General features: G+C 41.0%; 1 protein-coding gene across 4 annotated transcripts in view; it reads left to right on the top strand.

The window, feature by feature from the left end:
• Positions 1 to 26,140, top strand: part of ATP9B (ATPase phospholipid transporting 9B) — a 200,942-nt gene that overhangs the window by 43,775 nt on the left and 131,027 nt on the right. For all 4 annotated transcript variants that reach the window (XM_084850042.1, XM_084850044.1, XM_084850040.1 and 1 more), the window contains 2 exons: positions 4,469 to 4,527; positions 15,385 to 15,436. In XM_084850042.1, the coding sequence (XP_084706168.1) occupies positions 4,469 to 4,527; positions 15,385 to 15,436 (111 nt within the window). The remainder of the gene's footprint in view (positions 1 to 4,468; positions 4,528 to 15,384; positions 15,437 to 26,140) is intronic.

A 26,140-nucleotide genomic window follows, 5' to 3' on the forward strand; every position in this document is an offset into this window, starting at 1 on the left:
CAATGGTGCGGTAGTTTGAACACTCTTTGGCATTGCCCTTCTTTGGAATTGGAATGTAAACTGACCTTTTCCAGTCTTGTGGCCACTGTTGAGTGTTCCAGATTTGTTGGCATATTGAATGCAGCACTTTAACAGCATCATCTTTTAGGATTTTAAATAGCTCGGCTGGAATACTGTCATCTCCGCTTGCTTTGTTGTTACTAATGCTTCCTAAGGCCCACTTGACTTCACTCTCGAGGATGTCCGGCTCAAGTTCACTGACCGCACTATCATGGCTATCAGGGACATTCAGATCTTTCCTGTATAGTTCTTCTGTGTATTCTTGCCACCTCTTCTTAATCTCATCTGCTTCTGTTAGGTCTCTGCCTTCTTTGTCCTTTATCATGCCCGTCTTTGCACAAAACGTTCCCTTGAGATCTCCAATTTTCTTGAAGAGATCTCTAGTCTTTCCCATTCTGTTGTTTTCCTCGATTTCTTTGCATTGTACATTTAAGAAGGCCTTCTTGTCTCTCCTTGCTATTCTCTGGAACTCTGCATTCAGTTGGGTATGTTTTCCCCTTTCTCCCTTGCTTTTCGCTTCCCTTCTTTCCTCAGCTACTTGTAAAGCCTCATCAGACAGCCACTTTGCTTTCTTGCATTTCTTTTTCTTTGGGATGGATTGAGTTGCTGCCTCCTGAACAGTGTTACGGACCTCCATCCATAGTTCCTCAGGCACTCTGTCTATCAGGTCTAATCCCTGAAATCTATTCCTCACCTCCACTGTATATTCATCAGGGATATGATTTAGGTCATACCTGAACGGTTTAGTGGTTTTCCCTACGTTCTTCAATTTAAGCCGAAATTTTGCAAGAAGCAACTCATGATCTGAGCCACAGTCAGCTCCAGGTCTTGTTTTGACTGACTGTATGGAGCTTCTCCATCTTTGGCTGCAAAGGACATAATCAATCTGATTTCGATATTGACCATCTGGTGACGTCCATGTGTAGAGTCGCCTCTTGTGCTGTTGGAAAAGAGTGTTTGCTATGATCAGCATGTTCTCTTGGCAAAACTCTATTAGCCTTTGTCCTGCTTCATTTTGTACACCAAGGCCATGCCTGCCTGTTATCCCGGTGATTTCTTGACTTCCTACTTTAGCATTCCAATCCCCTATGATGAAGAGGACATCTTTTTTTGGTGTTAATTCTAGAAGGTGTTGTAGGTCTTCATAGAACCGATCAACCTCAGCTTCTTCAGCCTCAGTGGTTGGGGCATAGACTTCAATTACTGTGTTGTTGAATGGTTTGCCTTGGATTCGTACTGAGATCATTCTATCATTTTTAAGATTGTACCCCAGTACTGCTTTTCCTACCCTTTTGTTGACTATGAGTGCTACTCCATTTCTTCTAAGGGATTCTTGCCCACAATAGTAGATATGATGGTCACCTGAATTAAATTCGCCCATGCCTGTCCATTTGAGTTCGCTGATTCCCAAGATGTCGATGTTCAATCTTGCCATCTCATGTTTGACCACCTCCAGCTTACCTTGATTCATTGATCTGACATTCCAGGTTCCTAAACAATATTGTTCTTTACAGCATCGGATTTTCTTTTCATGGATCACTGCCTTGTTGTGGCGAAGGGGCTTGCGTAACTCAGTGAAGCCATAAGCTATGCCGTGCAGGGCCACCCAAGACGGACAGGTCATGGCAGAGAGTTCTGACAAAATGTGGTCCACTGGAGAAGGAAATGGCAACCCACTCCAGTATTCTTGCCAAGAAAACCCCATGGAACGTATCACAAGGCTGTTGTTCAGACATATCCTCTATTGCTTCATTTCCTTGACCCCAAATATCAGAGATTTGCATTAAGATGGCACAACTTGTTATATAAAATTGTTATATTTATGTTTTAATTTGTTACATTAGCTACCTTGGGCACTTTGTTGTGACTTGGAAAGGCACAATGCGAGTCCCAAAATCAAACTTAAGCAATATGAATTTTACATGCTAAGCATGTATTAGGTAGTTTTATTCATTTTTATTCATTTTGAGAATTTATACTCTGTCTACTACATGAAACAGACAGTATCTTGAAAGGAAAGGGCAAAAAGGAGGAAAAATTATTCTAATACAGCATTTGCACAATTTTGCTTATCTTATTTGTAGAGATCTGTTGTAAAGTATTCATATACATGGATTTTATTTATTTATTTTAAAATCATGGCAGTCCTTAGCCATTCAAGTGTAATGAATTATGATAGACACTTAATTGTGTTCTAGTTCCATATACAGCTTTAGGCAAAGCCTTGCGCCTTGGTGGACTATAAAGCTTCGATATGCAGCCACTTCTGACAGCTTTGGACTTTTTTATTGGCAATTACACAGATGGTGAAGAGTGTTTTTAGCTAGTGAAATGTGTTTAGAAGGAAAAATAGTTTGCAAAAATAATTTATGCAGTGAATGGCATTTAATGTTTTTCTCAAATTGTCTTTTCGAAATTGTAATATTATATACTTTGTGTGTTTTCTGAAATGTTATCCAGTAACTGTTGCTTCTGATAGACAAAGGAAAAGTTGTTTATACATACCTCAAGGTTTTAAATTAAAGTTTTTATTGCTGAGGCATGTTCTCCCAACCTCTCTGCAAGCAAGTGGACATAGGGTAAAACTTAGCCAAATCTGTATATTTATATCGGAAACAACTGCCCCTGTTTGAACATACAAAATACCTCTGTGCACTGTATAGATAAGAAGACCAGGTTGCTGATACTTAGATGGTTTACCACAGCTTTATTGTAAAATAATGACAGCTGCTGTGCTGTTGCAGAGAATGAGCATCTCAGGGCAAGAAGGCATCACCTGAAAAACAATCAGAACTACATCAAGGGTGATTAATTGTTATCATCCTCCATTGAGCTATACATTCCAGGATAGGGTTCCGGATCCTCTTAGTAAAGTATTTGGGCAGAAGAAGTAGAGATGGTTGGACTTGGGATACAAGTATTAACTACAGGATAGTTTGTTTTCTTCGAGCAAAGGGTGTGGACATGCAAAATGTTTAGAAGATGCTAGGGAGTAAATAGTAGCTGAAGTATGGTTGGAGTACTAGTGGCACTTCAGAAGTCAAATTTAGGTTGTCAGGTAGGAAGCTGAATTTCAAGACTACCAAAGTAGCATGGTTGGAAATGTTACCTGAGGCACATACACAGGCAGCAAGACAGGCAAAGCTTCAGGATGATGATGATGATGATGATAGGAAGGAAAGATTTTAGATCTTTTAAGTGCTTGGTAATGTGCTGTGGCAAGGTGCATCAATATTAGACAGGCTTCACTTGTAACATAATAAATCCCACCTGGTAGTACTTAAAACTGGAAAGATAGTAGAACAATTTTAAAACTGATTTCTGAGAAAATGCTGAAAGATGTTGAAGATTGTTTATCCTAGTTTTTAAAAATAGTGTTGAAATAACCTCTCAAAATACTGTATATTTTTTAAATGTCTAACCCACATCTCTTTCTAAGGTCGCTCAAAATAGTGTTTTCTGGAATCTGAAGTATCATAGGTAGTTTAATTATCACAGAATAAGCATATGTTTTCTTAGCATTAATAGAAATTGCACTTAGCGCAGGAAAAATACTTCTTACACAAGAACATTTATTTCAAAATGCAAGTTCAACTTTCCCTAGGTTAAGGTAAGAATTGTTCTTCCTAGGGGTACAATCCTATATACACTTATGAGTAAGCTCATTGAAATCAATAGGACATGGATAGGATTGAGCTACATGAGAACCAAGTGCCACCTTGATCTTTCAACTCACTGTGTTGTTTCCCCCCCCCCCCCAACACATACACATTATGCTGTGAGGTTAATTTATTCCAAACAGTAGGAAAAATTTGAAGTACTTAACCAGGTTAAATGCTTTTCAACATCTTTCAGCTTTTTCTCAGAAACTAGTTTAAAAATGGTTCTACAATCTTTCCAGTTTTAAGCAGCACCACGTGAGACTGATTATGTTACAAGTACACAAGGGAAGGAGGGAGTTGAGAGCCCAGGCATCAATCAGGCAGTGCCAAATCATGGTTTAGTGTTACTTCTGAACCAACCCAGTAAATTGCATTTGTTTTGTATTATTATTAAGAGAATAAGTAAATGTCATTAACTAAGAAGTTAAAGTTATAATTCATGTCCTCTAATATGTGAAAACGTGTTTACAAGTTTTGAATGAGTCCTCAGTATTAAAAATGTCTACATTGGAAGGGACAGACACACAATTGTAGAATGTGAATAGAAAGTAAGTATGTGTATTTACACCTTGGCCGAGTTTGCATGATGAAATAACCCATGGTTTATTTCATTGTGGATTGTTTGGGAACGAGAGACTGTGCTGGCTTCTGACTGCTCGCCTGTTTCTGGTGTGCTAAGCAACCCAGGAACTTCTGTGATTACTTGTTAACTGCTTATGTTAATGTAATTTCTTTTTTCTTTGAAGGTAAAGTGCAAGTTAAAAGCTCAGACATTCAAGTTGGAGACCTCATCATAGTGGAAAAGGTTGTTGTCTTTAAATATATATTTTAGATTAACAATGTTCTAAAAGTATTCTGTGTATGCTTTGTTCTGGACATTAACTACTCACTCTGCTTTAAATCTTCCCTATGAAAGAAGATAAACAAAATTGATGAAGATCTGCTGGCAAAAACATATAGCAAATGTTGTACATTTTGTGATTTTACTATGAAATTCTATGTGTTGGTTGAGTATTACATTCTGGGGAGAATGTTCAATCCAGTGTGCTTAGTGTAGACCCTTACTGTGGGGTGCAGACATCAAAAGCATTGGCTGTACTTGATTTATTTGAGCATGATAGCTCTCTGGCTGTTTTTCTTTTACAAGGTACAATTAGTCATGCTATGGCCTAGTTCATTCATTACTTTTGCTTCATGGTGAGGGGCGAATGGCAAGAGTAGGTGAAGCCCAAACTAATACTGAGATAGGAGTCCTTTTTGGAATTTATCACTTGACTATATCCTGTCAGCTCTAGAAATTGGGCATTTAACAAATACACCATTAAATATTACCAAGTTGTTCAACTAAACCTCTAACCAACTAGTGGAAACAGATGGCTATAAAATGGCATTACTAAAATAGTGGACAATTATAAAATGAATATTATACTCATCGATTCATGAGAGGCTGACTAATATGTTTTTGGAAAGATGCATGTTGCTATGCACCCATTGGTTTGATACCAGATATTAACAGTTTCGCAGGTTTATTTGTATGTGATTAAAGTTTTCCTTGCCTATTCTGGCTTTAATCTCTAATGTATTTTTCTCATTCACTCCTTTATAGTACAATCCTACACATGTCTACTCAGAAGTAAGCCCCACTGAGTTTAGTTGGGCTTACTCTGAGGTAAGTGAGTATAGGATTGCAGCCTGAATATTTTTATTGCTAGACCTTGGAGGGAATGAAGGTGGTTGTTTTCGGTTTTGTGTAATTGTATATCGAGTTTGAACATTATTTGTTCTCTTAGTTTTATATGGTATACCGTCTCATTAATTTGTAGGCCACTATGATGGCTGCATTCATTGATGGCTAGTTGTGTGAAAGACCCATCACACTAATTAAGCAATACAGAACACCTCAAACACATTACATTTCAGTGGAAGCAATTCACATACTCAGTTTAGAGCTAACCAATGTTCAGTAATCAAGTAACATGCATTCATGTTTGAACCAGCCCTGAAGATAAATTTTCATTTTGCAAAATGTAAGCAATTTCTTGGATTTCAGCCATAGTCATTCTCATTTTAGTTCCTGATTCACTTGTAAGATGTACAGCAAACGAATCTGGAAGAATGAGATGCAGTTTCAGCATAATCTAAGATTTATCACTAGCATATCCTTGATTGCATCTTGCATTTTAGGATGGTGACCACTTTCACAATATCTCAAAAACATTCTTTCAGTAGCTGCTCGAGAAAGCCTTGCTTCTTTAAAATGCTCTATTTTCCCTTCAAAGTTAAAATAAGTTGGCAATTTGCATGATATGCCCTCATATAACAGGAAAGAAAGTTAAAGCTAGCTCCTTCTTTGCAGAGAGCTTATAATAGAATATGGATGGCAGTGTTTATCTACCCAATCTTTAAAGGGTGTTGTGACCCTTAAAGTCTTTAAGAATCCCAGAATTGTTTTTGTGGTCAGGATATGCAAAGGTGATGTCAGGGTGGACACTGAGCCCATAGAATCCCAGAGTAGTTCTGATTCTGAGGAAGAGCAGTCGCTCCTGGGAGAGGAGCACGCTCCTCTTTCCAGGGCCAACAGCTGACGGAGATTCCTCCCACCAGCATTCCTAGCTTAGATAGCAGTCCAGGGAGTGACAGAGCGCGGATAGCAGACTTGGTGGACGCGCAATGCCGACGCAGAGAGCGGCGCCAAATGGAGGGCGCAGAAAGGAGGCGTAGTGCCCGGTTGGCGTGCAAACAACGGCTGCGCCCAGAGGATTCAAGGGAAAAGGGGAGGGACTCTCCCTAGTCCTTAAGTTCAGGGGTCTGCCAGTAATTCCCTTTCAAACGGGGACCAACTGTTCCAACTTAGGGCATAGGTACTGTGCTGCTCAGATCTAGTTGCAAATGGTAGAGTTGTCAAGTTGTAAAAGAAAAATAAAGCTTTGAAAGGAATCCCTTTGTCTGTGTCTGGACTTGGCTACTGGATTAGACTGAGAGAGGCCTCCAAGGAGCCCTTGACAGGTGTTCTTTTGAAAAATGAAGTATTTGCATGCAAAATAAAGTCCATCTGGAACGGGGGTAGGCAACATCTTTGGGCCATGGGCACATTCGGCAATTTGATAAACTGTCCAGCCACAAAATGGCTGCTATGGGAGGCATAGCAAAGGACATGTAACCTGCCCAAAAGACTAAATACATTGCAGAGGTGGGGTCTGAGCCCCAGCACACTAAAGCACCCCTTTGAACCTACAGTTTTGAGCACCCTAGAAACCTATTTCACAGTAGTCCCAGCTGACAATAAGAAAATGTGTTACTATTTCTAATAGTGGTATGGATAGAGCACCTCATGAGTGCCTAGAAAGTTGTTCATGGCGCATTGATGCCTGCAGGCACCATGTTCCCAACTCCTGATCTGCAGGATCAGAGATGGAGTGGGGGGAATAAACAGTAGGAAAAATCACTACCATAAGTAACTTTCAGAACTACTCTTCTACTCCATATAATTACTTTTGTAGACAGTAACAAATTCTGAATAAGATCACTGTAGTATAAAATATACTATGTAAATCACTTAAATTAAAGACTTATGCTCCGGCCCCTTTTTTAAATATATATATTTATTATACTTATATAATGAGTATGTAAGTGGTCTCCCATCCAGGGGAATGACCACCTCCATTTCTGTTTAACTTCAGCAATGCTGCAGCCTCAGATGCTTCCAGACCATTCATTTGGGTCCACCTTTTCCATTGTACAAAGTGTAAGGTAGATCGTTTTTAAACCCTAATGTACACATGAAGGATTAAAAAAAATATCTGGAACTCATGAATGACAAATATGAGCACTTGTTTTGATTGGTTTCCTGCCATTTCAATGAGGATGGTAAGATTAATTATGTCTGGTGGTGTGTGAGAGCATTTTTGTCAAAGTTTCAGCTTGTTAACAGGCAACTGTTTTAAAGGATAAAGCTAGTAACTTGAAATGTGACTAAAAGGTTTATGTCAACATTAAAAGAGAAGTTGTAAAGATGTATAGTTAATCTATATAAAGACAGGACATCTGATTTTATGTTTGTCATTTAAGGAATGATTTATTGACTTCTGAAGTTGCCTTTGCCTCTCCTCTCAGTTTTGCAGATAGTGGGTTCCCAAGTATTGAATATGCAATATAGTTCATGTTCCTCAGTAAGAGTTTTATTTTTGCTGTACCCTCTTCACACCTTACTATATAAACAGGATTTTTTTTATCAATATAGGAAGGATCTGGACAGTTTTAGAATAGGCAATAAAATTTCACCATGTATTTTAATTTTTGACAGAGAAAAACAATATTCTGTACCCATCCCCATGCTTCCTTTTCTGAAACACCAGAACACTTTTAAGCATTTTATGCCGAGTACAAACAATTTTAAGTATTCTGGCAAATTTTCATGATCTGACACTTAAATTAGCTGAATGGAGCAATTGGCTTGATACTTGTCTATATTCATTACATGTGTGTGTCCTCATGTCATTAACTTGTGTAGTTCTGTTGAGGGACAAATTGATTCAGGAGGATCTCCCAACAGATTTTTTGTGGGGGAGTATTACTTCAAAGCAGCAGTGTGGGGCTAGTAACTGAAGTGGCACTGGGGGATGGAGTTTAACCCTTTTCTCCCATGCTGCTTCCAAGATCTAAAATGCCCCATCCCAAAACACTCCCACTGCCACTTTCCCAATCATCTTCGCAGCCACACATGATTGTTTTGAATTAAAAAACAAAAAAGTGGGTGTGATGATCCTAGTGTCTTTCAGAAAGTCCTTACTCCTCCCTCTCCTTATCTTGGTGCCCCAGTGGTCACTAGGTAAGTCAAATTAAGTGGCTGTCTTGCTGCCCCAGCTTTACCACTTGGACCAAACCCACCCTAAAATGCTACTACCTACTGAGTCACCCCCATTCATGGATCACTGCCTTGTTGTGGCGAAGGGGCTTGCGTAACTCAGTGAAGCCATAAGCTATGCCGTGCAGGGCCACACAAGACGGACAGGTCATGGCAGAGAGTTCTGACAAAATGTGGTCCCCTGGAGAAGGAAATGGCAACCCACTCCAGTATTCTTGCCAAGAAAACCCCATGGAACGTATCACAAGGCTAAAAGATATGACGCTGGAAGATGAAACCCTCAGGTCGGAAGGTGTCCAATATACTACTGGGGAAGAACAGAGGGTATTTCCAAGTAGCGCCAGAAAGAGGGAAGTGGCTGGGCCAAAGCCGAAAGGACACTCAGCTGTGGATGTGTCTGGTGATGAAAAGAAAATCCAATGCTGTAAAGAACAATATTGTTTAGGAACCTGGAATGTAAGATCAATGAATCAAGGTAAGCTGGAGGTGGTCAAACATGAGATGGCAAGACTGAACATCGATATCTTGGGAATCAGCAGACTAAAATGGACAAGCATGGCCAAATTTAATTCAGGTGAGCATTATATCTACTACTGTGGGCAAGAATCCCTTAGAAGAAATGGAGTAGCACTGGTGGGAAAAGCAGTACTGGGGTACAATCTTAAAAACGATAGAATGATCTCAGTACGAATCCAAGGCAAACCATACAACATCACAGGAATTCCAAGTCTATGCCCCAACCACTGAGGCCGAAGAAGCTTAGGTTGATCAGTTCTATGAAGACCTACAACACCTTCTAGAACTAACACCAAAAAAAGATGTCCTCTTCATCATAGGGGATTGGAATGCCAAAGTAGGAAGTCAAGAAATCATCGGGATAACAGGCAGGCATGGCCTTGGTGTACAAAATGAAGCAGGACAAAGGCTAATAGAGTTTTGCCAAGAGAACACGCTGATCATAGCAAACACTCTTTGCCAACAGCACAAGAGGCGACTGTACACATGAACATCACCAGATGGTCAATATCGAAATCAGATCGATTATGTACTTTGCAGCCAAAGATGGAGAAGCTCTATACAGTCAGTAAAAACAAGACCTGGAGCTGACTGTGGGCTTCTTGTTGCAAAATTTCGGCTTAAATTGAAGAACGTAGGGAAAACCACTAAACCATTCAGGTATGACCTCAATCATATCCCTTATGAATATACAGTGGAGGTGAGGAATACATTTCAGGGATTAGATCTGAATGCCTGAGGAACTATGGACGGAGGTCCATAACATTGTTCAGGAGGCAGCAACTCAATCCATCCCAAAGAAAAAGAAATGCAAGAAAGCAAAGTGGCTTTCTGATGAGGCTTTACAAGTAGCTGAGGAAAGAAGGGAAGCGAAAAGCAAGGGAGAAAGGGGAAGATATATCCAACTGAATGCAGAGTTCCAGAGAATAGCAAAGAGAGACAAGAAGGCCTTCTTAAATGAACAATGCAAAGAAATCGAGGAAAACAATAGAATGGGAAAGACTAGAGATCTTTTCAAGAAAATCGGAGATCTCAAGGGAACTTTTTGTGCAAAGATGGGTATGATAAAGGACAAAGAAGGCAGGGACCTAACAGAAGCAGATGAGTTTAAGAAGAGGTGGAAAGAATACACAGAAGAACTATACAGGAAAGATCTGAATGTCCCTGATAGCCATGATAGTGCGGTCACTGAACTTGAGCCAGACATCCTAGAGAGTGAAGTCAAGCGGGCCTTAGGAAGCATTACTAACAACAAAGCTAGCGGAGATGACAGTCTTCCAGCTGAGCTATTTAAGATCCTAAAAGATGATGCTGTTAAAGTGCTGCACTCAGTATGCCAACAAATCTGGAACACTCAACAGTGGCCACAAGACTGGAAAAGGTCAGTTTACATTCCAGTTCCAAGGAAGGGCAATGCCAAAGAGTGTTCAAACTACCGCACAATTGCGCTCATTTCACATGCCAGCAAGGTGATGCTCAAAATCCTACAAGCTAGGCTTCAGCAGTATGTGAACCGAGAACTACCAGAAGTACAAGCTGGGTTTCGAAGAGGCAGAGGAACTAGAGATCAAATCGCCAACATTCGCTGGATCATGGAGAAAGCAAGAGAATTTTTAAAAAGTCTCTTTCTGCTTCATTGACTACGTGTTGTGGATCACAACAAACTGTGGCAAATTCTTAAAGATATGGGAGTACCAGGCCACCTTACCTGTATCCTGAGAAACCTGTACGAGGGTGAAGAAGCAACAGTAAGAACCAGACATGGAACAACCGATTGGTTCAAAATTGGGAAAGGAGTATGACCAGGCTGCATATTGTCACCCTGCTTGTATGTTTGTATGCAGAGTACATCATGAGAAACGCCGGGTTGGATGAATCACAGGTCGGAATTAAGATTGCCGGGAGAATTATCAACAACCTCTGATACGCAGATGATACCACCCTAATGGCAGAAAGCGAAGAGGATCTAAAGACCCTTTTGTTGAGGGTGAAAGTGGAGAGTGCAAAAGCTGGTTTGAAACTCAACATTAAAAAAAACTAAGATCATGGCATCTGGCCCCATCACTTCCTGGCATATAGAAGGGGAAGAAATGGAAGCAGTGACAGATTTTATTTTCTTGGGCTCCAAGATCACCACAGATGGTGACTGTGAAATTAAGAGATGCTTGCTCCTTGGGAGGAAAGCTATGGCAAACCTAGACAGCATAGTAAGAAGCAGAGACATCACCTTGCTGACAAAGGTCCATCTAATCAAAGCTATGGTTTTCCCAGTAGTAACGCCAAAGAATTGATGCTTTCGAACTGTGGTGCTGGAGAAGACTCTTACGAGTCCCCTGGACTGCAAGGAGGTCAAATCATTCATTCCTAAAGGACATCAACCCTGAGTGCTCATTGGAAGGACAGATACTGAAGCTGAAGCTCAAATATTTTGGCCACCTAATGCGAAGAGAAAACTCCCTGGAAAAGACCCTGATGCTGGGAAAGATTGAAGGCAAAAGGAGAAGGGGACGGCAGAGGATGAGATGGCTAGATAGCATCACGGATGCAATGAATATGAACGTGAGCACACTCCGGGAGAGAGCGGAGGATAGGAAGGCCTGGCATGCTATGGTCCATGGGGTCAGGAAGAGTTGGACGTGACTTAACGACTGAACAACAACAAGAACTGAGTCACCAGAAAAGTAGTAGGCATTATGGGGTGAAAGATCTTGCTTGCGATACCAAGTTCCACTCTGCCAGTTTCCAATCTTTAGAGCAAGTGTGGACAACTTAGAGCTCATGGGCCACATGCGCCTCACAGCCTTTTTTGCACTCCCAGAAGTTGCCTACCATTGTCCTAAGGGGTCAGCACAGACTTTATAGTAGCTTGGCTGTGAGGATCAAGGCAGCAACGTGGGATGAGAGAAGGTAGGTTGGAATTATCCCAGATTAGAACACGTAATTTGAAATTAACCAAACAGATGTATTAACAAGATACATGGAACACAGAAATGCTGTCAAATAAATAAAGAAATAATTGATTCTAATTCATAATACTTCCCCTAGAAAACAATGAGCAGGTAAGTCATATAGAGTACATGCTGCAGAGTAAGAGGCAATAACTGAGTGAAGAAAGTCTTTGGAGACTAGGTTATGGTTTCACAGGCAATTTCACTTGCCTGTGAAATTGATGCAATGGCATATTCTGCTTCAGAATCTTGAGCAGAGGTAAAACAAAGGTCAGTCAACATGCACCCTTGCCTCTCTGGGTCCAACAAAAGGTCAGAACTGATTTGCAAATACACACACACACACACACACACACACAACACATATATGCATGCATGCACACATACACACACACTCTACACTGTAACCTCTTGCAACCCAACTCACTGTGACAATGAGAGATCCTGATCATGGATCTTCCTAGTCACATTTTGTTGAGCTGTGAGTCTCTCCGTAATCAGTAAGATGTGCACTGGGATTTTGTGACTGTGGGTAGGGATGTCAGAGAATTCCGCGACGGATCTCGGTGAGGCTGAATGCCAGTGCATTCGGCCCCCCGAAATCCATCACGGAACTGCCTGCCACCTCCCTGCCCCCCGCGGATTCCCCCCCGGGACGAAACTTACCTGGGCAGATGTTCCGGGCGGCGGCAGCTCCAGCGATGGCGGCGGCAGCGGGTGGTCTTCCGACCGGCTGCCGCCACCGCCATTTGCAGTCTGTTCTGTTTCTTTTTTTCCCCCCATAGACGTGATAGGCTACATAAAGACTTACGTAGCCTATCACGTCTGGGTTTAAAAAACAAAGAAAAAGTGTACTCAAATGGCAGCGGCTACAGCCGCCACCATTTGCGTTCCTTATTTTTCGCTGTCTTAATCTACGTCAATATTTATGTAGACTAAGACAAAGAAAAGAAAGGGGAACGCAAATAGCGCCCACTACTCTATTTGCGTTCCCCTTTTCTTTGTCTTAGTCTACGTAAATATTGATGTAGACTAAGACGGCGAAAAAGAAGGAACGCAAATGGTGGCGGCCGTAGCCGCCGCCATTTGCGTACGCGTTTTTGTTTTGTTTTTTACCCAGAGCCCTCCGCGGCCAGAAATCCAGCTGCGGACGGCCCTGGCCTGGGCCTGGCCGGCTGCTCCACGGAGCCGCTGTGGAGCACAGCCGGCCGTCGAGGATTCCGGGGGGGAGGACTGGATCACCTCCCCCCCCCGTCAAGGATTCCGGGGGGAGGGACGGAACGCCTCCCCCCCCCACCATGAACAGAATCCGCGAAAAGGTAAGTGACTTTTGTACATCGCTAACTGTGGGTGATCTAAACTCTTGGGTCCTGTTTTAGCCAAGGGTACTTCCAGACAACCACTTATCCAATAATTATAGCGCCAACACAGGAAGCCGAACCAAAGATGAGGTACTTCATTCCAAGAGGGTTTGATATACAGTAGCGAGTTCAACAGTTGTGCCACTGTGCTGGACATGCTAAGCTAACTAGTAATTGTGGAGTAACAGCGATCAGCATGGAGATTACTACAGCATCTGGCTTGCAACTGCAAGACATTCCCGACACTTGAAAACACCACTTTCCCTTTTCTTTCTGAGGAAATATTTTGACACCTCCACCCAAATTTTAATTTCAACTTGCAAGAAAGAAACTTAGCCTGCCAGTCAATGTCCCCACTCTCTTCTATGTGCTAGAGATAGAAGAGAAGGAGAAAGATATGTATAGTCTTCCTCCTGGAGGAATAAAAAGGGGTTACTATATTTTAAAGGCAAAATGGAAATGTTCTACATTAAGACTACTTAAAAATACAACACACTGGGCAATGTGCTAAATGTTTTTTTACGGGGGGCAGGGAGAAATGTTCAATCCATCACACACGACTTATGTGTATGTGGTGATGAATACAATATCTGTTGAATCTTTAACTATTAAAAGTTTGGAACCTTTGAAGCAGAAAGGTTTTTTATATGTCTGAACTTCCTTCAGCTGAAAGGTCAGAGAAATGAGACCTCCATTTCCACTACACAAAATTCTATTGTGTGATTTTAAATTTGAACGCTCAGTTAAATATTTCTCCTATAACTAGAGGAGCACCTGACAAAGTGCCTCTCCATTTATTTATTTATTTATTTATTTATTTATATCCCCCCTTTTTCCTCCTTAAGGAACCCAAGGTAGCGTACACCTCCTCCTCTCCATTTTATCCTCACAACAACAACCCTGTGAGGTAGATTGGGCTGAGAGTCTGTGACTGGCCCAAAATCACCCAGTGAGCTTCCATGGCTGAGTGGGGATTAGAACCTGGATCTCCCGACTTGACATCCAACACTCTAGCCACCACATCACACTGGCTGTATATCAGCCTGCTGTGTCTTTAGATCTTTAGGCTCTTCTCCAAGTACATTCTTGGATTACTTGTTGACAAGGGGGAGAGCTTCCTCTGTTGTGGCTCCATGACTGTGGAATTCCCTTCTGATAGGAGTATGACTGGCACTGACAGTGCAATTATTCTGGCACCAGGTTAAAACGTTTCTGTTTGCCCAGGCATTTTAAGCATGGCTTATCTGTTTTTGTATTTACTGACTCTCAGTTGGTTTATCATGAGATTTGTCTGCTTATTCCTTTATTATGTATTGTATCTGTATAGCTTTGTAATGGTTGTACTCCTTATACACCACCCTAATATCCACAAGAATGAAGGGTGGTTTAAAAATATGACTAATAAAATAAATATATGTATTTATGCTTTCCAACCCCTCTAAAACAATGAAAGTGTGAATTGGTGAATCACTGATAGGTCGAATCTGAGATTCAGTCAATAATATATGTAAGCCTTGTTAGTAGGCCCCCTATCTTTGCAGAAAACAGATTGGGAGTCCCCAAGAAACCAAAATAGGGGAGGGGGTGGTTTGTGCATACATGTTGCTCTTCTTCTTCTAGGGAACATGCCTGACAGTGAAGATTAGCACATAAATGTTATCCTTCAGACAGCTAGGTTAGACATTTGTTTGTCAGAAGTAAGCAAACTGCTAGCACAAGTCCCTGTACTAGCTTTGGAGGCAAAGGCTTGCATCCCCTTTGGCCCCAAAATCTTTGTTGTGCTACACACACACACACACACACACACACACGCCTTTGTTTAAAGAACTGTGGCTTATTGAAATATTACTAGTTTGTGTAATTGAAAAAGCAGAACTGTAAGTCAATGTAAGATTCCTAGATAAAGTCCATTTTAATTGAACATGAATCGAATTTTTTTAAATTTTGAGACATGCTATCTACTTTTCCAACAGAATCAACGAATCCCATCTGACATGGTGTTTCTGAGAACTTCAGAAAAAACAGGTACGTTGAGATTTTCTGGTCTTGTTACGTGGATGCTTTGTGAGTGGAATGATCTAGTATGTATGCTGGTAATTAGAGTAACTGAAAAAAAATACTGTTGTGCTCCAGTTCCTGCTTGCTTTCAATTATTTATTTATGTTAAATATACATAGATTGAAACAGGTAGGCTTTTATTTTTTAAAAGTGTATGCATCATTTGGGACAAGATCACAATTAGAAGCCATTTCCTTGTTAGGCAAATAAACCACTTGCCCAACTTGGAATGCAGAAAATTAGACTGCAGCCTGAGATAGTCTTTCACATGTCGATGCGCAATTCCTCTCACAGGCTGCATGCCCAAATTGGCTAGTTTTGGTGGGATGGGGTTGCCACAACCACTGTGTGCTTCTGCCATTCTAGCTTTGGCTTTAGACATAAGAAGGGAGGGAGATGAAGCAGCCATTATCCTCTTTTCTCCCTGAGCGCTCATCTGCCATCAACTCTCTCTCTGCCTGAGAGCTACAAAGCTGTTCCTATTTGTTGATGCCTGGCTAGCTTATGAACAGCTGGCTATAGGCTTGATGGGAGCTATGGTTGACCACAATCTTGACATTTCCAGGCAGACATGTTTCCATCACGATGGCAAAGGAATCATACGTCCCTGTCAGCTCCCTCTTGCCTAACCTTGGCTTCAGCTCTACTGCTGAGACAACCTGGGAGGCATTGTTTTAGCAGGAATCGGTATGCATCCTTTGCCCTTTTGGGTCATATAGGTGGCCTTCTGCTGATCATTTGCTTCTATTGAGACTTGATTATCAGACCATAAACACTAGTACATATAGAACAGCCTTCCCTAACCTTATACCCTCCAGATGTTTTGGACTACTACAGCTCCCAGCATTCCTGGCTATTGGCCATAGTGGTTGGGGCTAATGGCAGTCGAAATCCAAAACCTTTTGAGGGCCAGGTAGGGGAAGTTTACAAAAGATTTTGGTTCTTCAGTTCATAGTGCTCTATATTCCAGACTTAGTCTGCAATCCTAAACACGCTTGCTACAGGGTAAGCCTTATTAAATTCAGTGAGACTTATTTCTGAGTAAACATGCATAGGATTGAGCGGTTAGTATAATAACTTACACTGATGTGAAACATTCAGATATTGCCCCTTAAACATGGGGCAATATGTGTATGTGTTACATTGTCCTACAGACAATGTAATACATTCTGTAATAAAGAATACAAATGAAATATTTAGTATTGTGTGATAGCACAGACATCCAGTGAATCACGTGTATGTAAAAATAGTTTTAAACCTCTTTTTGTATGAGAAATTTTTGTTTGAGAAATTTTGTGGAATGATTAGGTGCAAGCATCTAATACCTAAAACAATTATCCTGGTGCTACTTTAAAATAAAATACTCTAAATCTAAGCATATGGAAGTAATTGCTTTTAAAATATTAAACACAAATGTTTGTTTCTTTTGCAAGTAGTAGTTTATTTTTTTATTTAAAACATTTGTATCCCTTTCTATATCATTAAGTTCTCAGGGTGGTGTACAGATAAAATCAATTTAAACAGTATAAAACAATAAGTAATTTCATAGAATCATAGAATAGTAGGATTGGAAGGGGCCTACAAGACCATCGAGTCCAACTCCCCGCTCAGTGAAGGAATCCAAGTCAAAGCATCTCTGACAGATGGCTGTCCAGCCTTGTCTTGAATGCCTCCATTGTGGGAGAGCTCACTACCTCCCTAGGTAATCGGTTCCATTGTCGTATTGCTCTAATAGTCAGGAAGTTTTTCCTGATGTTCAGCTGGAATCTGGCTTCCTGTAACTTGAGCCCATTATTCTGTGTCCTGCACTCTGGGATGGTCGAGAAGAGATCCTGGCCTTCCTCTCTGTTTAAACATCTAAAAACATATTAAGCCATTAAACAAGCTAATACCAATTAAAATTTAAAACAATAAAACAGTTAAAACAGTGTGTTACTTTAGGGAATGCATTTAGCCCTCAGAAGCTTTGGTAAAAAGCTATGTTTTTACTTGGCGCCAAAATGAAACCAATGTCTGTGCCAATTGGGCCTCCAAGGGGAGGGCATTTCACAACTGGGGTGCCACAGCAGAGAAGGCCCTCTGCCACGTCCCACCATAGTGTATGTCTCACACTGGTGGGATGCAGAGGAGGACCCCTCCAACAGATCTCAGTCCTCAGGCAGGCATATATAGGGACAGGCGCTCCCTCAAATATTGAGGCCCCAAGCCACTTAGGGCTTTAAATGTCATCACTAAAAGTCATCACTTTAAATGTCATCACTTGAATTCTGACCAGAAGCATATTGGCAGCCAGTGCAATTCCTTTAAAACTGGTGTTACATGATTTTTATGAGATGTTCCGGTCAGCAGTCTAACAGCTGCATTTTGCACTCAGTGCAGCTTCTGAGTGGTTTTAAGGGCAACCCCATGTAAAGAGCATTGCAGTAGTCTAATGGGGAAGTTACCAGCGTATGTACTACTGTGGCTAGGTTATCCCTGTCCGGGAAAGGCTATAGCTGGTGGTTCAGCCAAAGCTGGCCCCAAGAACTCCAGGCCTGGGGCTCCAGTGACAGGAATGGATCTAGGAGTACTCCCAAGCTATGCACCTGCTCCTTCAGGGGGAGTGCAACCCCATCCAGGACAAGTCACTTACCCAATTCCCGGACTCAGGAACCACCAATCCACAGAGCTTCTGTCTTATCAGGTTAAGCTTCAGTTTATTGGCCCTCATCCAGCCCACTATAGCCTCCAGCCACGGGTCCAGCACCTTCACCAACTCTGACAACTCAGATGACAAGGAGAAATAGAGCTGAGTATCATCACCGTGATGGGCTGCAGTGGCTTAGTGGTTAAGACGCTGAACTGCAGACTGGAAGGTCGGCAGGTCAGCAGTTCGAGACCCGAGTGCTGCATGACGGAGTGAGCTCCCGTCTTCAGTCCCAGCTTCTGCCAACCTAGCAGTTCGAAAGCAAGAAATTGCAAGTAGATAAATAGGTACCACCTCGGTGGGAAAGGTAACAGCGTTCCGTGCACCTCGGTGTTCAGTCATGCCGGCCACATGACCATGGAAGCGTCTTCGGACAGTGCTGGCTCTTCGGCTTAGAAACGGGGATGAGCACCGCACCCTAGAGTCGGACACGACTGGTTGGGGACACCTTTTTACCTTTATCATCAGCATACTGGTGACACCCCACCCCAAAACTCCTAATGACCTCACCAACAGCTTCATATAGATGTTGAACAGCACGGGGGATAGAATAGAACCCTGTGGCACCCCACAGCTTAACAGCCATGGCATAGAACAGGAATCCCCCAATACCACTCATTGGAATTGGCCCTGCAGGTAGGAGTGGAACCACTGTAGCACAGTGCCCCCAACTCCCATCCTGCAGAGCTGATCGAGTAAGACACCATGATCAATGGTATCAAAAGCTGCTGAGAGATCCAGAAAGATCAACAGGGTAGCACTCACGCATCTTTCACCCCAAGTAGGTCGTCAGTCAGAGCAACCAAGGCCATTTCAGTGCCGTATCCTGACCTGAAACCAAACTGAAATGGGTCCAGATAATCAATTTCCTCCAAGAACGTCTGAAGCTGCCCAGCCACTACACACTCGAGCACCTTGCCCAAAAGAGGTATATTAGCAATAGGGCAGTAGTTCTCACATACCTGTGGGTCCAGGGAGGTCCTCTTCAGGAGAGGATGCACTACAACTTATTTTAAGGCGGCAGACACCACCCCCTGACAGAGCAAAGCATTTACCACTCCCTGGACCCACCCAGCTGAATCCACCCCTGCTAGATCATATAAGTCAAGATGGGCAAAGGACAAGATTACATGTGGTGGGACGGACTGATTCAAGTGTCTTGTCCACATCAGGCTGCATTTTGATTGATTATTATTTGATGTATTTCTGACACTTTAAGCACTTCTCCCACCCACCCAAGATATTGTCCTATATGTCGTTTATGTTTCTTTGTGTACTTTTTATACAGCTTTACTCTAACATGAAGGATAAAAGCAAAAATGATAGGCTGGATCTAGACTAGTCATAACTAACTTGTCCCATTCATTTCAGTGGGAATAAAGCGTGACTTACTTAGTCTAGATCTAACCTGATACATTGTTGTAAGCCACAGCGAGAACACTGATATTAGGTGGCATACAAATATTATGAATTGATAGTTTTAATTTTAAATGCAACTTTATTACAAAATATGTATTTAAAATGTGTATACCCTGCTCTTCAGCTGGAAAGGCTCCCAAAGCGACTTACAAATCAATAAAAAGTAGGCAATCCCCACCCTAAATCTTACAGTCTAAAAAGTCACAATACAAATGGATAAAGAGATGAGGAGGGAAAAGGAAAACAAGAAAACCTGGGCACCGGTTCTTAACATTTTATGAGTCTTATGCCCATCTGTAAGCAAATGTAATGGTGTAACAGCTGCAGTGTAACTGGAAGTTGTTGGCCTTGTCATGAACAAGGAATGGGAACAGTTCAAAGAGAGAAGGATCCAAAAATGGCTGGTCTTTCAGCTGACCCGGTTGTGTGTGTGTGGGGGGGGCTACTTCCTATCTCTTTCTGTCTGCTGCAGCCTATGACATGGCTGCTGGATGAAGTTGTGGGAGAGGAAAGCCTAATGCAGCTGGCTTCTCAAGAGGGCTGATGGCGGCCCTGCTTTCCTTCTCTGCTGCTGCTACAGCCTGAAGGAATAGCTGCTGCATGACAGTTGTGTAGGGAGTGGGGGGGTGAGGAGTGTGTTAGTCTTTGGACCAAATTGGCAGATATTCATCTATCTGCATGAAAGTACTCAGAAACTTCCAATTAGTATCAAAGGAGTAGTTTGAACTATAAAGAAGGATAACTTGCAGTCTGTAGGAATACTACGTTGAGTTTTGATATGTTTATACTTTCAAAATATTAAATGCAGTGATTCAGGAAAAAACTAACTAATTAATACTGTGGTTTGTATAGTTATTTCTCATTCCAGTTACAACTACTTAGATTATGTGTCCCCAAACTAAACTATAATTCTGCATTTATATTGTGCAGCCAATTTATTGTGGAAATAACAGGATTATTCCAGATATGTTCAGTGCTGTAGCAGGTAAACATACCCTGTGTAAAGAATGAGACATGTTATATTTTGTTAACAATTCTATTTAGTAGTTTGGTGCATCTACAAATTATAATTAATTACAGAGTACTGTTTGGTGATTTTTTGCACAAAGATGTTTGACACTCTGAACTTCTGAAATTACACAGAAAATGTGGCATCACTTTGAAATTCAGCTGTTCAACTCAAGTGTCACCTTCTATCACTTTCTGAACAGACTGCTACAGAATAATAAGGCTATAATAGTTGTGGCACGTGTTGTGGAAATTTCTATTATGTTTAGAAACCATACATTCTAAAACCTACCTGTCTTAAAACAAAACAAAAAAGTTTGGGAAATGTATTGCTACAGAGAATGACAAATGACTAGAGTGAAGTTTTGCACATACGGCCAAATAAACTTTTATCTTCAGGGCATGAGTGACTGCCAACAATCTGTCCAAACTACTTTAATCTGTTACCATATCTCAGTTCCTATTCCAGTTTTAACATTTGATTTAACTCAGGCTAGCAGTGTTTTGACACCTATCTCAAGCCACTGAATACTATTGCTTTTATGTGTTCCACCTATTGTTTTATACATGAACCTTAGTGGAATAATAACAATACTAAGTATACTAATAATATACTTGATATGCTAATATTTAAAGAGCTGGTGTAGTGTGGTGGCTGAGAGGCTGAGCTATGAAGGAAAGACATCGCTGATTCAAACTTTGCCTCTGCCATGAATTCACTAGGTGCCCTTAGGCAAACCACTTTTACTCCATCTGATCCCTCCAGCTGCAGGTTTTAATATAGGCATGATATTCACCCACCTTACAGGACTGTTGTAAAATATAATGGCCAGAATTTGGAGAGGCTCATGTCCATGGGAGAAGCCTGTTTCTTCTTTCAGTGGCCCTTCATGAGGTGCTGCAACAGAAGGTTCCTGACTTGGGGGGGGGGGTGTCTTTTCAGGAATGTAGAGTGTTTCCTCTGTAAAATAAAAGCTGAATGCTGTGTGCAGAATGCCATGTGGTACTTATATACCAGCCAGTATGTATGTATGTGTGCAGCATCTGTGGACACCATCCTACATATTGCTGCTGCTTGTCATATAGTCTGAACTCAGGGACCTTGGGTTATGTGAGGGTTAAACAACCCTCACAGAATCCATGGCTTGTTTTAGGTTTATATGAGGGTTGTTTAACCCTCACATAATCCTTGGGTTTGGAACACAATAAGCCGCAGTTGTGTCTTGAACGGCACACACCACAACCCACCTTCGCTTAAATATTCCAGGGTGGTCTGTTTTACCGTCTGAACCATCCCATTAAGTGCTTTGAACACTCAACTACTTACTACTTATTCTGTAAGTGTTAATAATAATTGTAACAGTTTCATTTGAAAAAGGGGTTTTGGAGGCTCCTGGGCATATATTCAAAAGCGGCAGAGGCTTGTTACCCTTTCTTCCTTTTTGTGTAATGTTTCCGGCTGCAGCAAGTGGTCCAGCACCCATTTTCTCTACAACGCTTCTGTTGGAAGAACATCATGTCATAGTGTCATTCCAGGGCAGTGTTGGAGGGGGGGAGGGGATGGCTTTTTCCCCTCCAACAGTACTTCTGATATGATGCTTTCTTTTGTTCCCCACTCCTCAAATTTCATGACCTGAAAAAAGTGATGCAAGAGTAAGGAGACATTTTCAGCTCAGGTATAGATCATTTGTGATTTTGTGAGTCTCCATAATTCATGGGCTGGCCATTCCATTTTACACTACAAAGGTTGAAGTGGGAATAATGTGCACCATTCTCCCACATATTGTCATACATCTACCCCCCACAAACATACACACACACTCTCTCTAAAGGGTCTTCTCCAGTCTTGGGAACAAGAGTGTTGAGGAGGAGGAGGTAGTCTGCTTAAATGGGAAGCAGGGTGCACCTCTGATCATCTCATGTACCTACCACAGTGATTAGACACTTTTTGAAGTCTTGACTTGAACTTTTCCTCTGCCTTCATATGCAGCCTGAACAGAAACAAAGAGAAAGCCCTACAGGATACCACACAAAAGCTCTAAAGACATGTTTAGGCCATCACCTGCCACATTCTGGGACCCTCACCCTTTTCTTTGAATCATATGTCAAAGCCAAAGTGAGTTTTCCATATTACCTTCAGTACCTGAAGATTAAGCCTAGCCCAAAATAACACTGAAATATTCATTTGAACAGTGACAGAGCCCATTGGCAAAGCAAAGCTTGAGTATTTTCTGTGAGCACTGCAATACATTCCTTCTCATTCACCATATTACAAAGTGCTCCTGGAGTCCTTTGGACCACAGGAGTAAATTTTTCCTAGGTATATTATGCCCTGAAAATCCAGTATTGTTTTGGATTGCAACTCCCATCATTACCAGCCAACGTGGCCATTGGTACATACCTTACATCAACAGGAAGCGTTCCATTAAGGTGGAAACTTGCTCCAAGTAGCTACAAAGCAAACTACAGGAGCATGTGGCACTACTAAAATGACTTCTATAGATGACAGCAGCGACTGGGCAGGAACATAAGGCGTCAAACAATCCCTCAAGTATTTTTTCAGCTTCTCGCTTGCTTTCTCTTCTGTCTTTGTCTCCAGGGCTTCCTGACAGCCTACTGAGGATTACCTAGTTGGTGTTAAATACGCGTGCATGCGTGTGTGAGAGAGAGAGAGAGCGCGCGAATTGTGGCGTGCAATGTACCTCAATAGGGTTTTTTTGTTAATTAATGATTTTTACCAATAAAATCTAATTTTAGCATTAAACTAAAACCATTTTAACATCAATCACATCTTTATTTCCAGCTAGGACTTTAAAGGGGGCTGCTGGACCCCATTAGCAAATTGATATTGTCAAAACAAATGGCATTGGAATATCAACGTTATTTGCCCTGAACCTCCCAAGGGTAGGGCATGTTTGAAATCTAAATACTTATAAATATGCAGAATATTCCCAAATTTACTATTACTATTCTAATAAATCAAAGCTTTTTATCTTGTATATACTGAAACACATACAATTGCAGGAGAATCTGGAAACAAACTAAGAATGATCTCTCTCTCTCTCTCTCTCTCTCTCTCTCTCTCTCACACACACACACACACACACACACACACAGAGTGTCAAGTATTTCCTCTAGAGATAATGTGTGTTTTTGAACACTGGTATCAACAACTGGTTAATATTTTTTACTCAGTGAGATTTACAGTGCAATCCTAAACATGTTTACTCAAGTAAGCCCGATTGAGTTCAATGGGATGTATTCCCTAATAAGTATACTTAGGATTGTAGGCTTAATTTAGAAAGAATGAATAGTACTTCTCTCAAACCAGTTAAACAATTGGTATTATACACTGGTCACTTCAGTATGCCTTCTGTCTGAAACAGAAGTGACATGTAGCAATTGTCTGTATTATAACTGTACTATTTTTAGGCAGTTCTCCAAAAGTAAATATAATTGCAAAATGAATTAATTGCTGCCATAGAAAGATTTCAAAGGTTCTGATTTCACAGTGTTTCAAGGGCAAAAAGGGTTTGGATGGCTTCTGCTTCTAAAGGGAATATAAATCATATTCTTATATAAATCCTATCAGAACAGAACACGGATATGTGCTTTAAATATATCCCTTTCTCTTGATGATGATCAGTGAATGCAAAATAATTCTGCAATGTATAATAAAATAAAATAAAAATTCCTAAAACGTGCAGAGTCGATAGAAGAACTAAAATATATGCAGTGTGATCAAGCTTGGATTAAAAGCGTCTGTGTGCTTGTCAATAACGAATTGTGATGAGTTCAGGGGTATCATATTGACTGTGTATTAATACATGGTATCCTATTGGACCATAAGCTGATTGTTTAGAATGTAAATGAATCTGTTGATGGATCCAGTGACTGATGGCTTAAATTCCAATTAATCAATTGCTTCATCAGTTTCTTAATTCAGATCAAATATCTCTTGAGTGAACATAGTACTTTCAGTGGTATTAGGAAAAATTAATGCTTTAGAACTAGTTTCCATCAATCTCTTATAAATGCCAATATGTTTTTTTTTTTCACATGTCCCAAGTGACAAGATTATAGTGTAAATATTTGGCATATATATTAGAGTTTCTCTTTACAGCAAGGTATGAAAGCTGAATTTTTCTTAATGTAGTAAATGAAACTCTGTGCCCAAATGTATCAACTCAGTGGTGCTTTTCAGCTTATCATTGGTTAAAAATATTCACATATATAGTCATAAATAATTTAAAATTAAATTGCTAGTAAAGGAGGTATTTTTCTTTTGTGCTTTTGGGTTTTGACTAAGCAGGTTGCTAATACTGCAAGGTATAACACTTTATGACAGCTTCACATGCCTCATTTCTCAATGACCCATCAATTAATTCATCAACACTTGACGCAGACTCTTCATTGTGACACTTATACCAGTTGATCTTAATTTGATTGCCATTAAAACCACCCTTACCTGACAACTCTTGTCAATTATACAAAATAAAATCAAGTATTCATAAGAAGGCTGTAACAGAATACAGGCAGGCAGATTTAATAATTCAGTTTTGGTGAGGCTTAACTGGCATTAGTTGTAGCTAATGTTTTCATTTGTGAAAAATTTATCAGATACAACACTTGAGAGAGAATACAGTCAGAATAGCTTTATTTGTGCAGCCTTGGCTGCACGGTGGCATAAAAGGAAAGCATGTTAATATAGTTCTGCTCTTTTTAAAGAAGTAAAAAAAATGACCCTCTACGTGAAAAAAAAATGATGCTACTTAAGGAATTTTAAGAATCATTGCTATAGCATCATACAAAAAGGAACCAACAGCAAAATTAGCCCTGTATATGTTAGTTGGACCAAAATCTCATGGAGGAGTGTGTATGTAAGCGCGCGCGCGCGCGCACACACACACACACGCACAGTAACTTTCAGATCTTCATAAGATGTGAAAAGATGTTATGAAGATGTTCCATATTTCACATACATCTCGCCACGAGAATTCAAAATCAAAACTGCATTATCTGTAATATTCCAAGGGAAAATTTGTAAAGGTGGAGTGAGCTGGCTGCTTCTGTCCATTTGACTTTTCCTTTCTTAATATGACTCAGGGTTATTATAGAAACAATACTGGGGATCTAACCGTGATTAAAAAGTCAGGACAGGTTGTGGGATCAGAATGTACTCCTTGACAATTATGTGTTCAGTTGCCCTACACTGTTTCATCTCCCCCCCCCCCCCAGCTCTTCATTTTAAAAAAAAATGTGTGTAACTTACTCAACTAGAAGGGTACAATTTGAAATGAACGGGGAAGTGAAACTACCAATGCCTAAGGCTGGATCTGTTCTGTCCCCAGTAACATCTTAAAATAGGGCAGGTAAACCTGTACCTTAAGTTCCACTTTTGTTCCTTCATGGTTCTACCACTTCAAGACCACTGGAGTGGATTTTTTCTGGTTTTGCTAAGAATGTACAGGATTTTGGTGTGTGCACAACACCGCCGCCCCCAACCAAAAGATTACAAAGCAATTAGTACAAGCCCAGTATTTCTGTTAACGTTTTCT

This window comes from Heloderma suspectum, chromosome 4 (genome assembly GCF_057233095.1).
Source record: "Heloderma suspectum isolate Gila_16-S chromosome 4, 16-S_ref, whole genome shotgun sequence".
Taxonomy (NCBI): Eukaryota; Metazoa; Chordata; class Lepidosauria; order Squamata; family Helodermatidae; genus Heloderma; species Heloderma suspectum.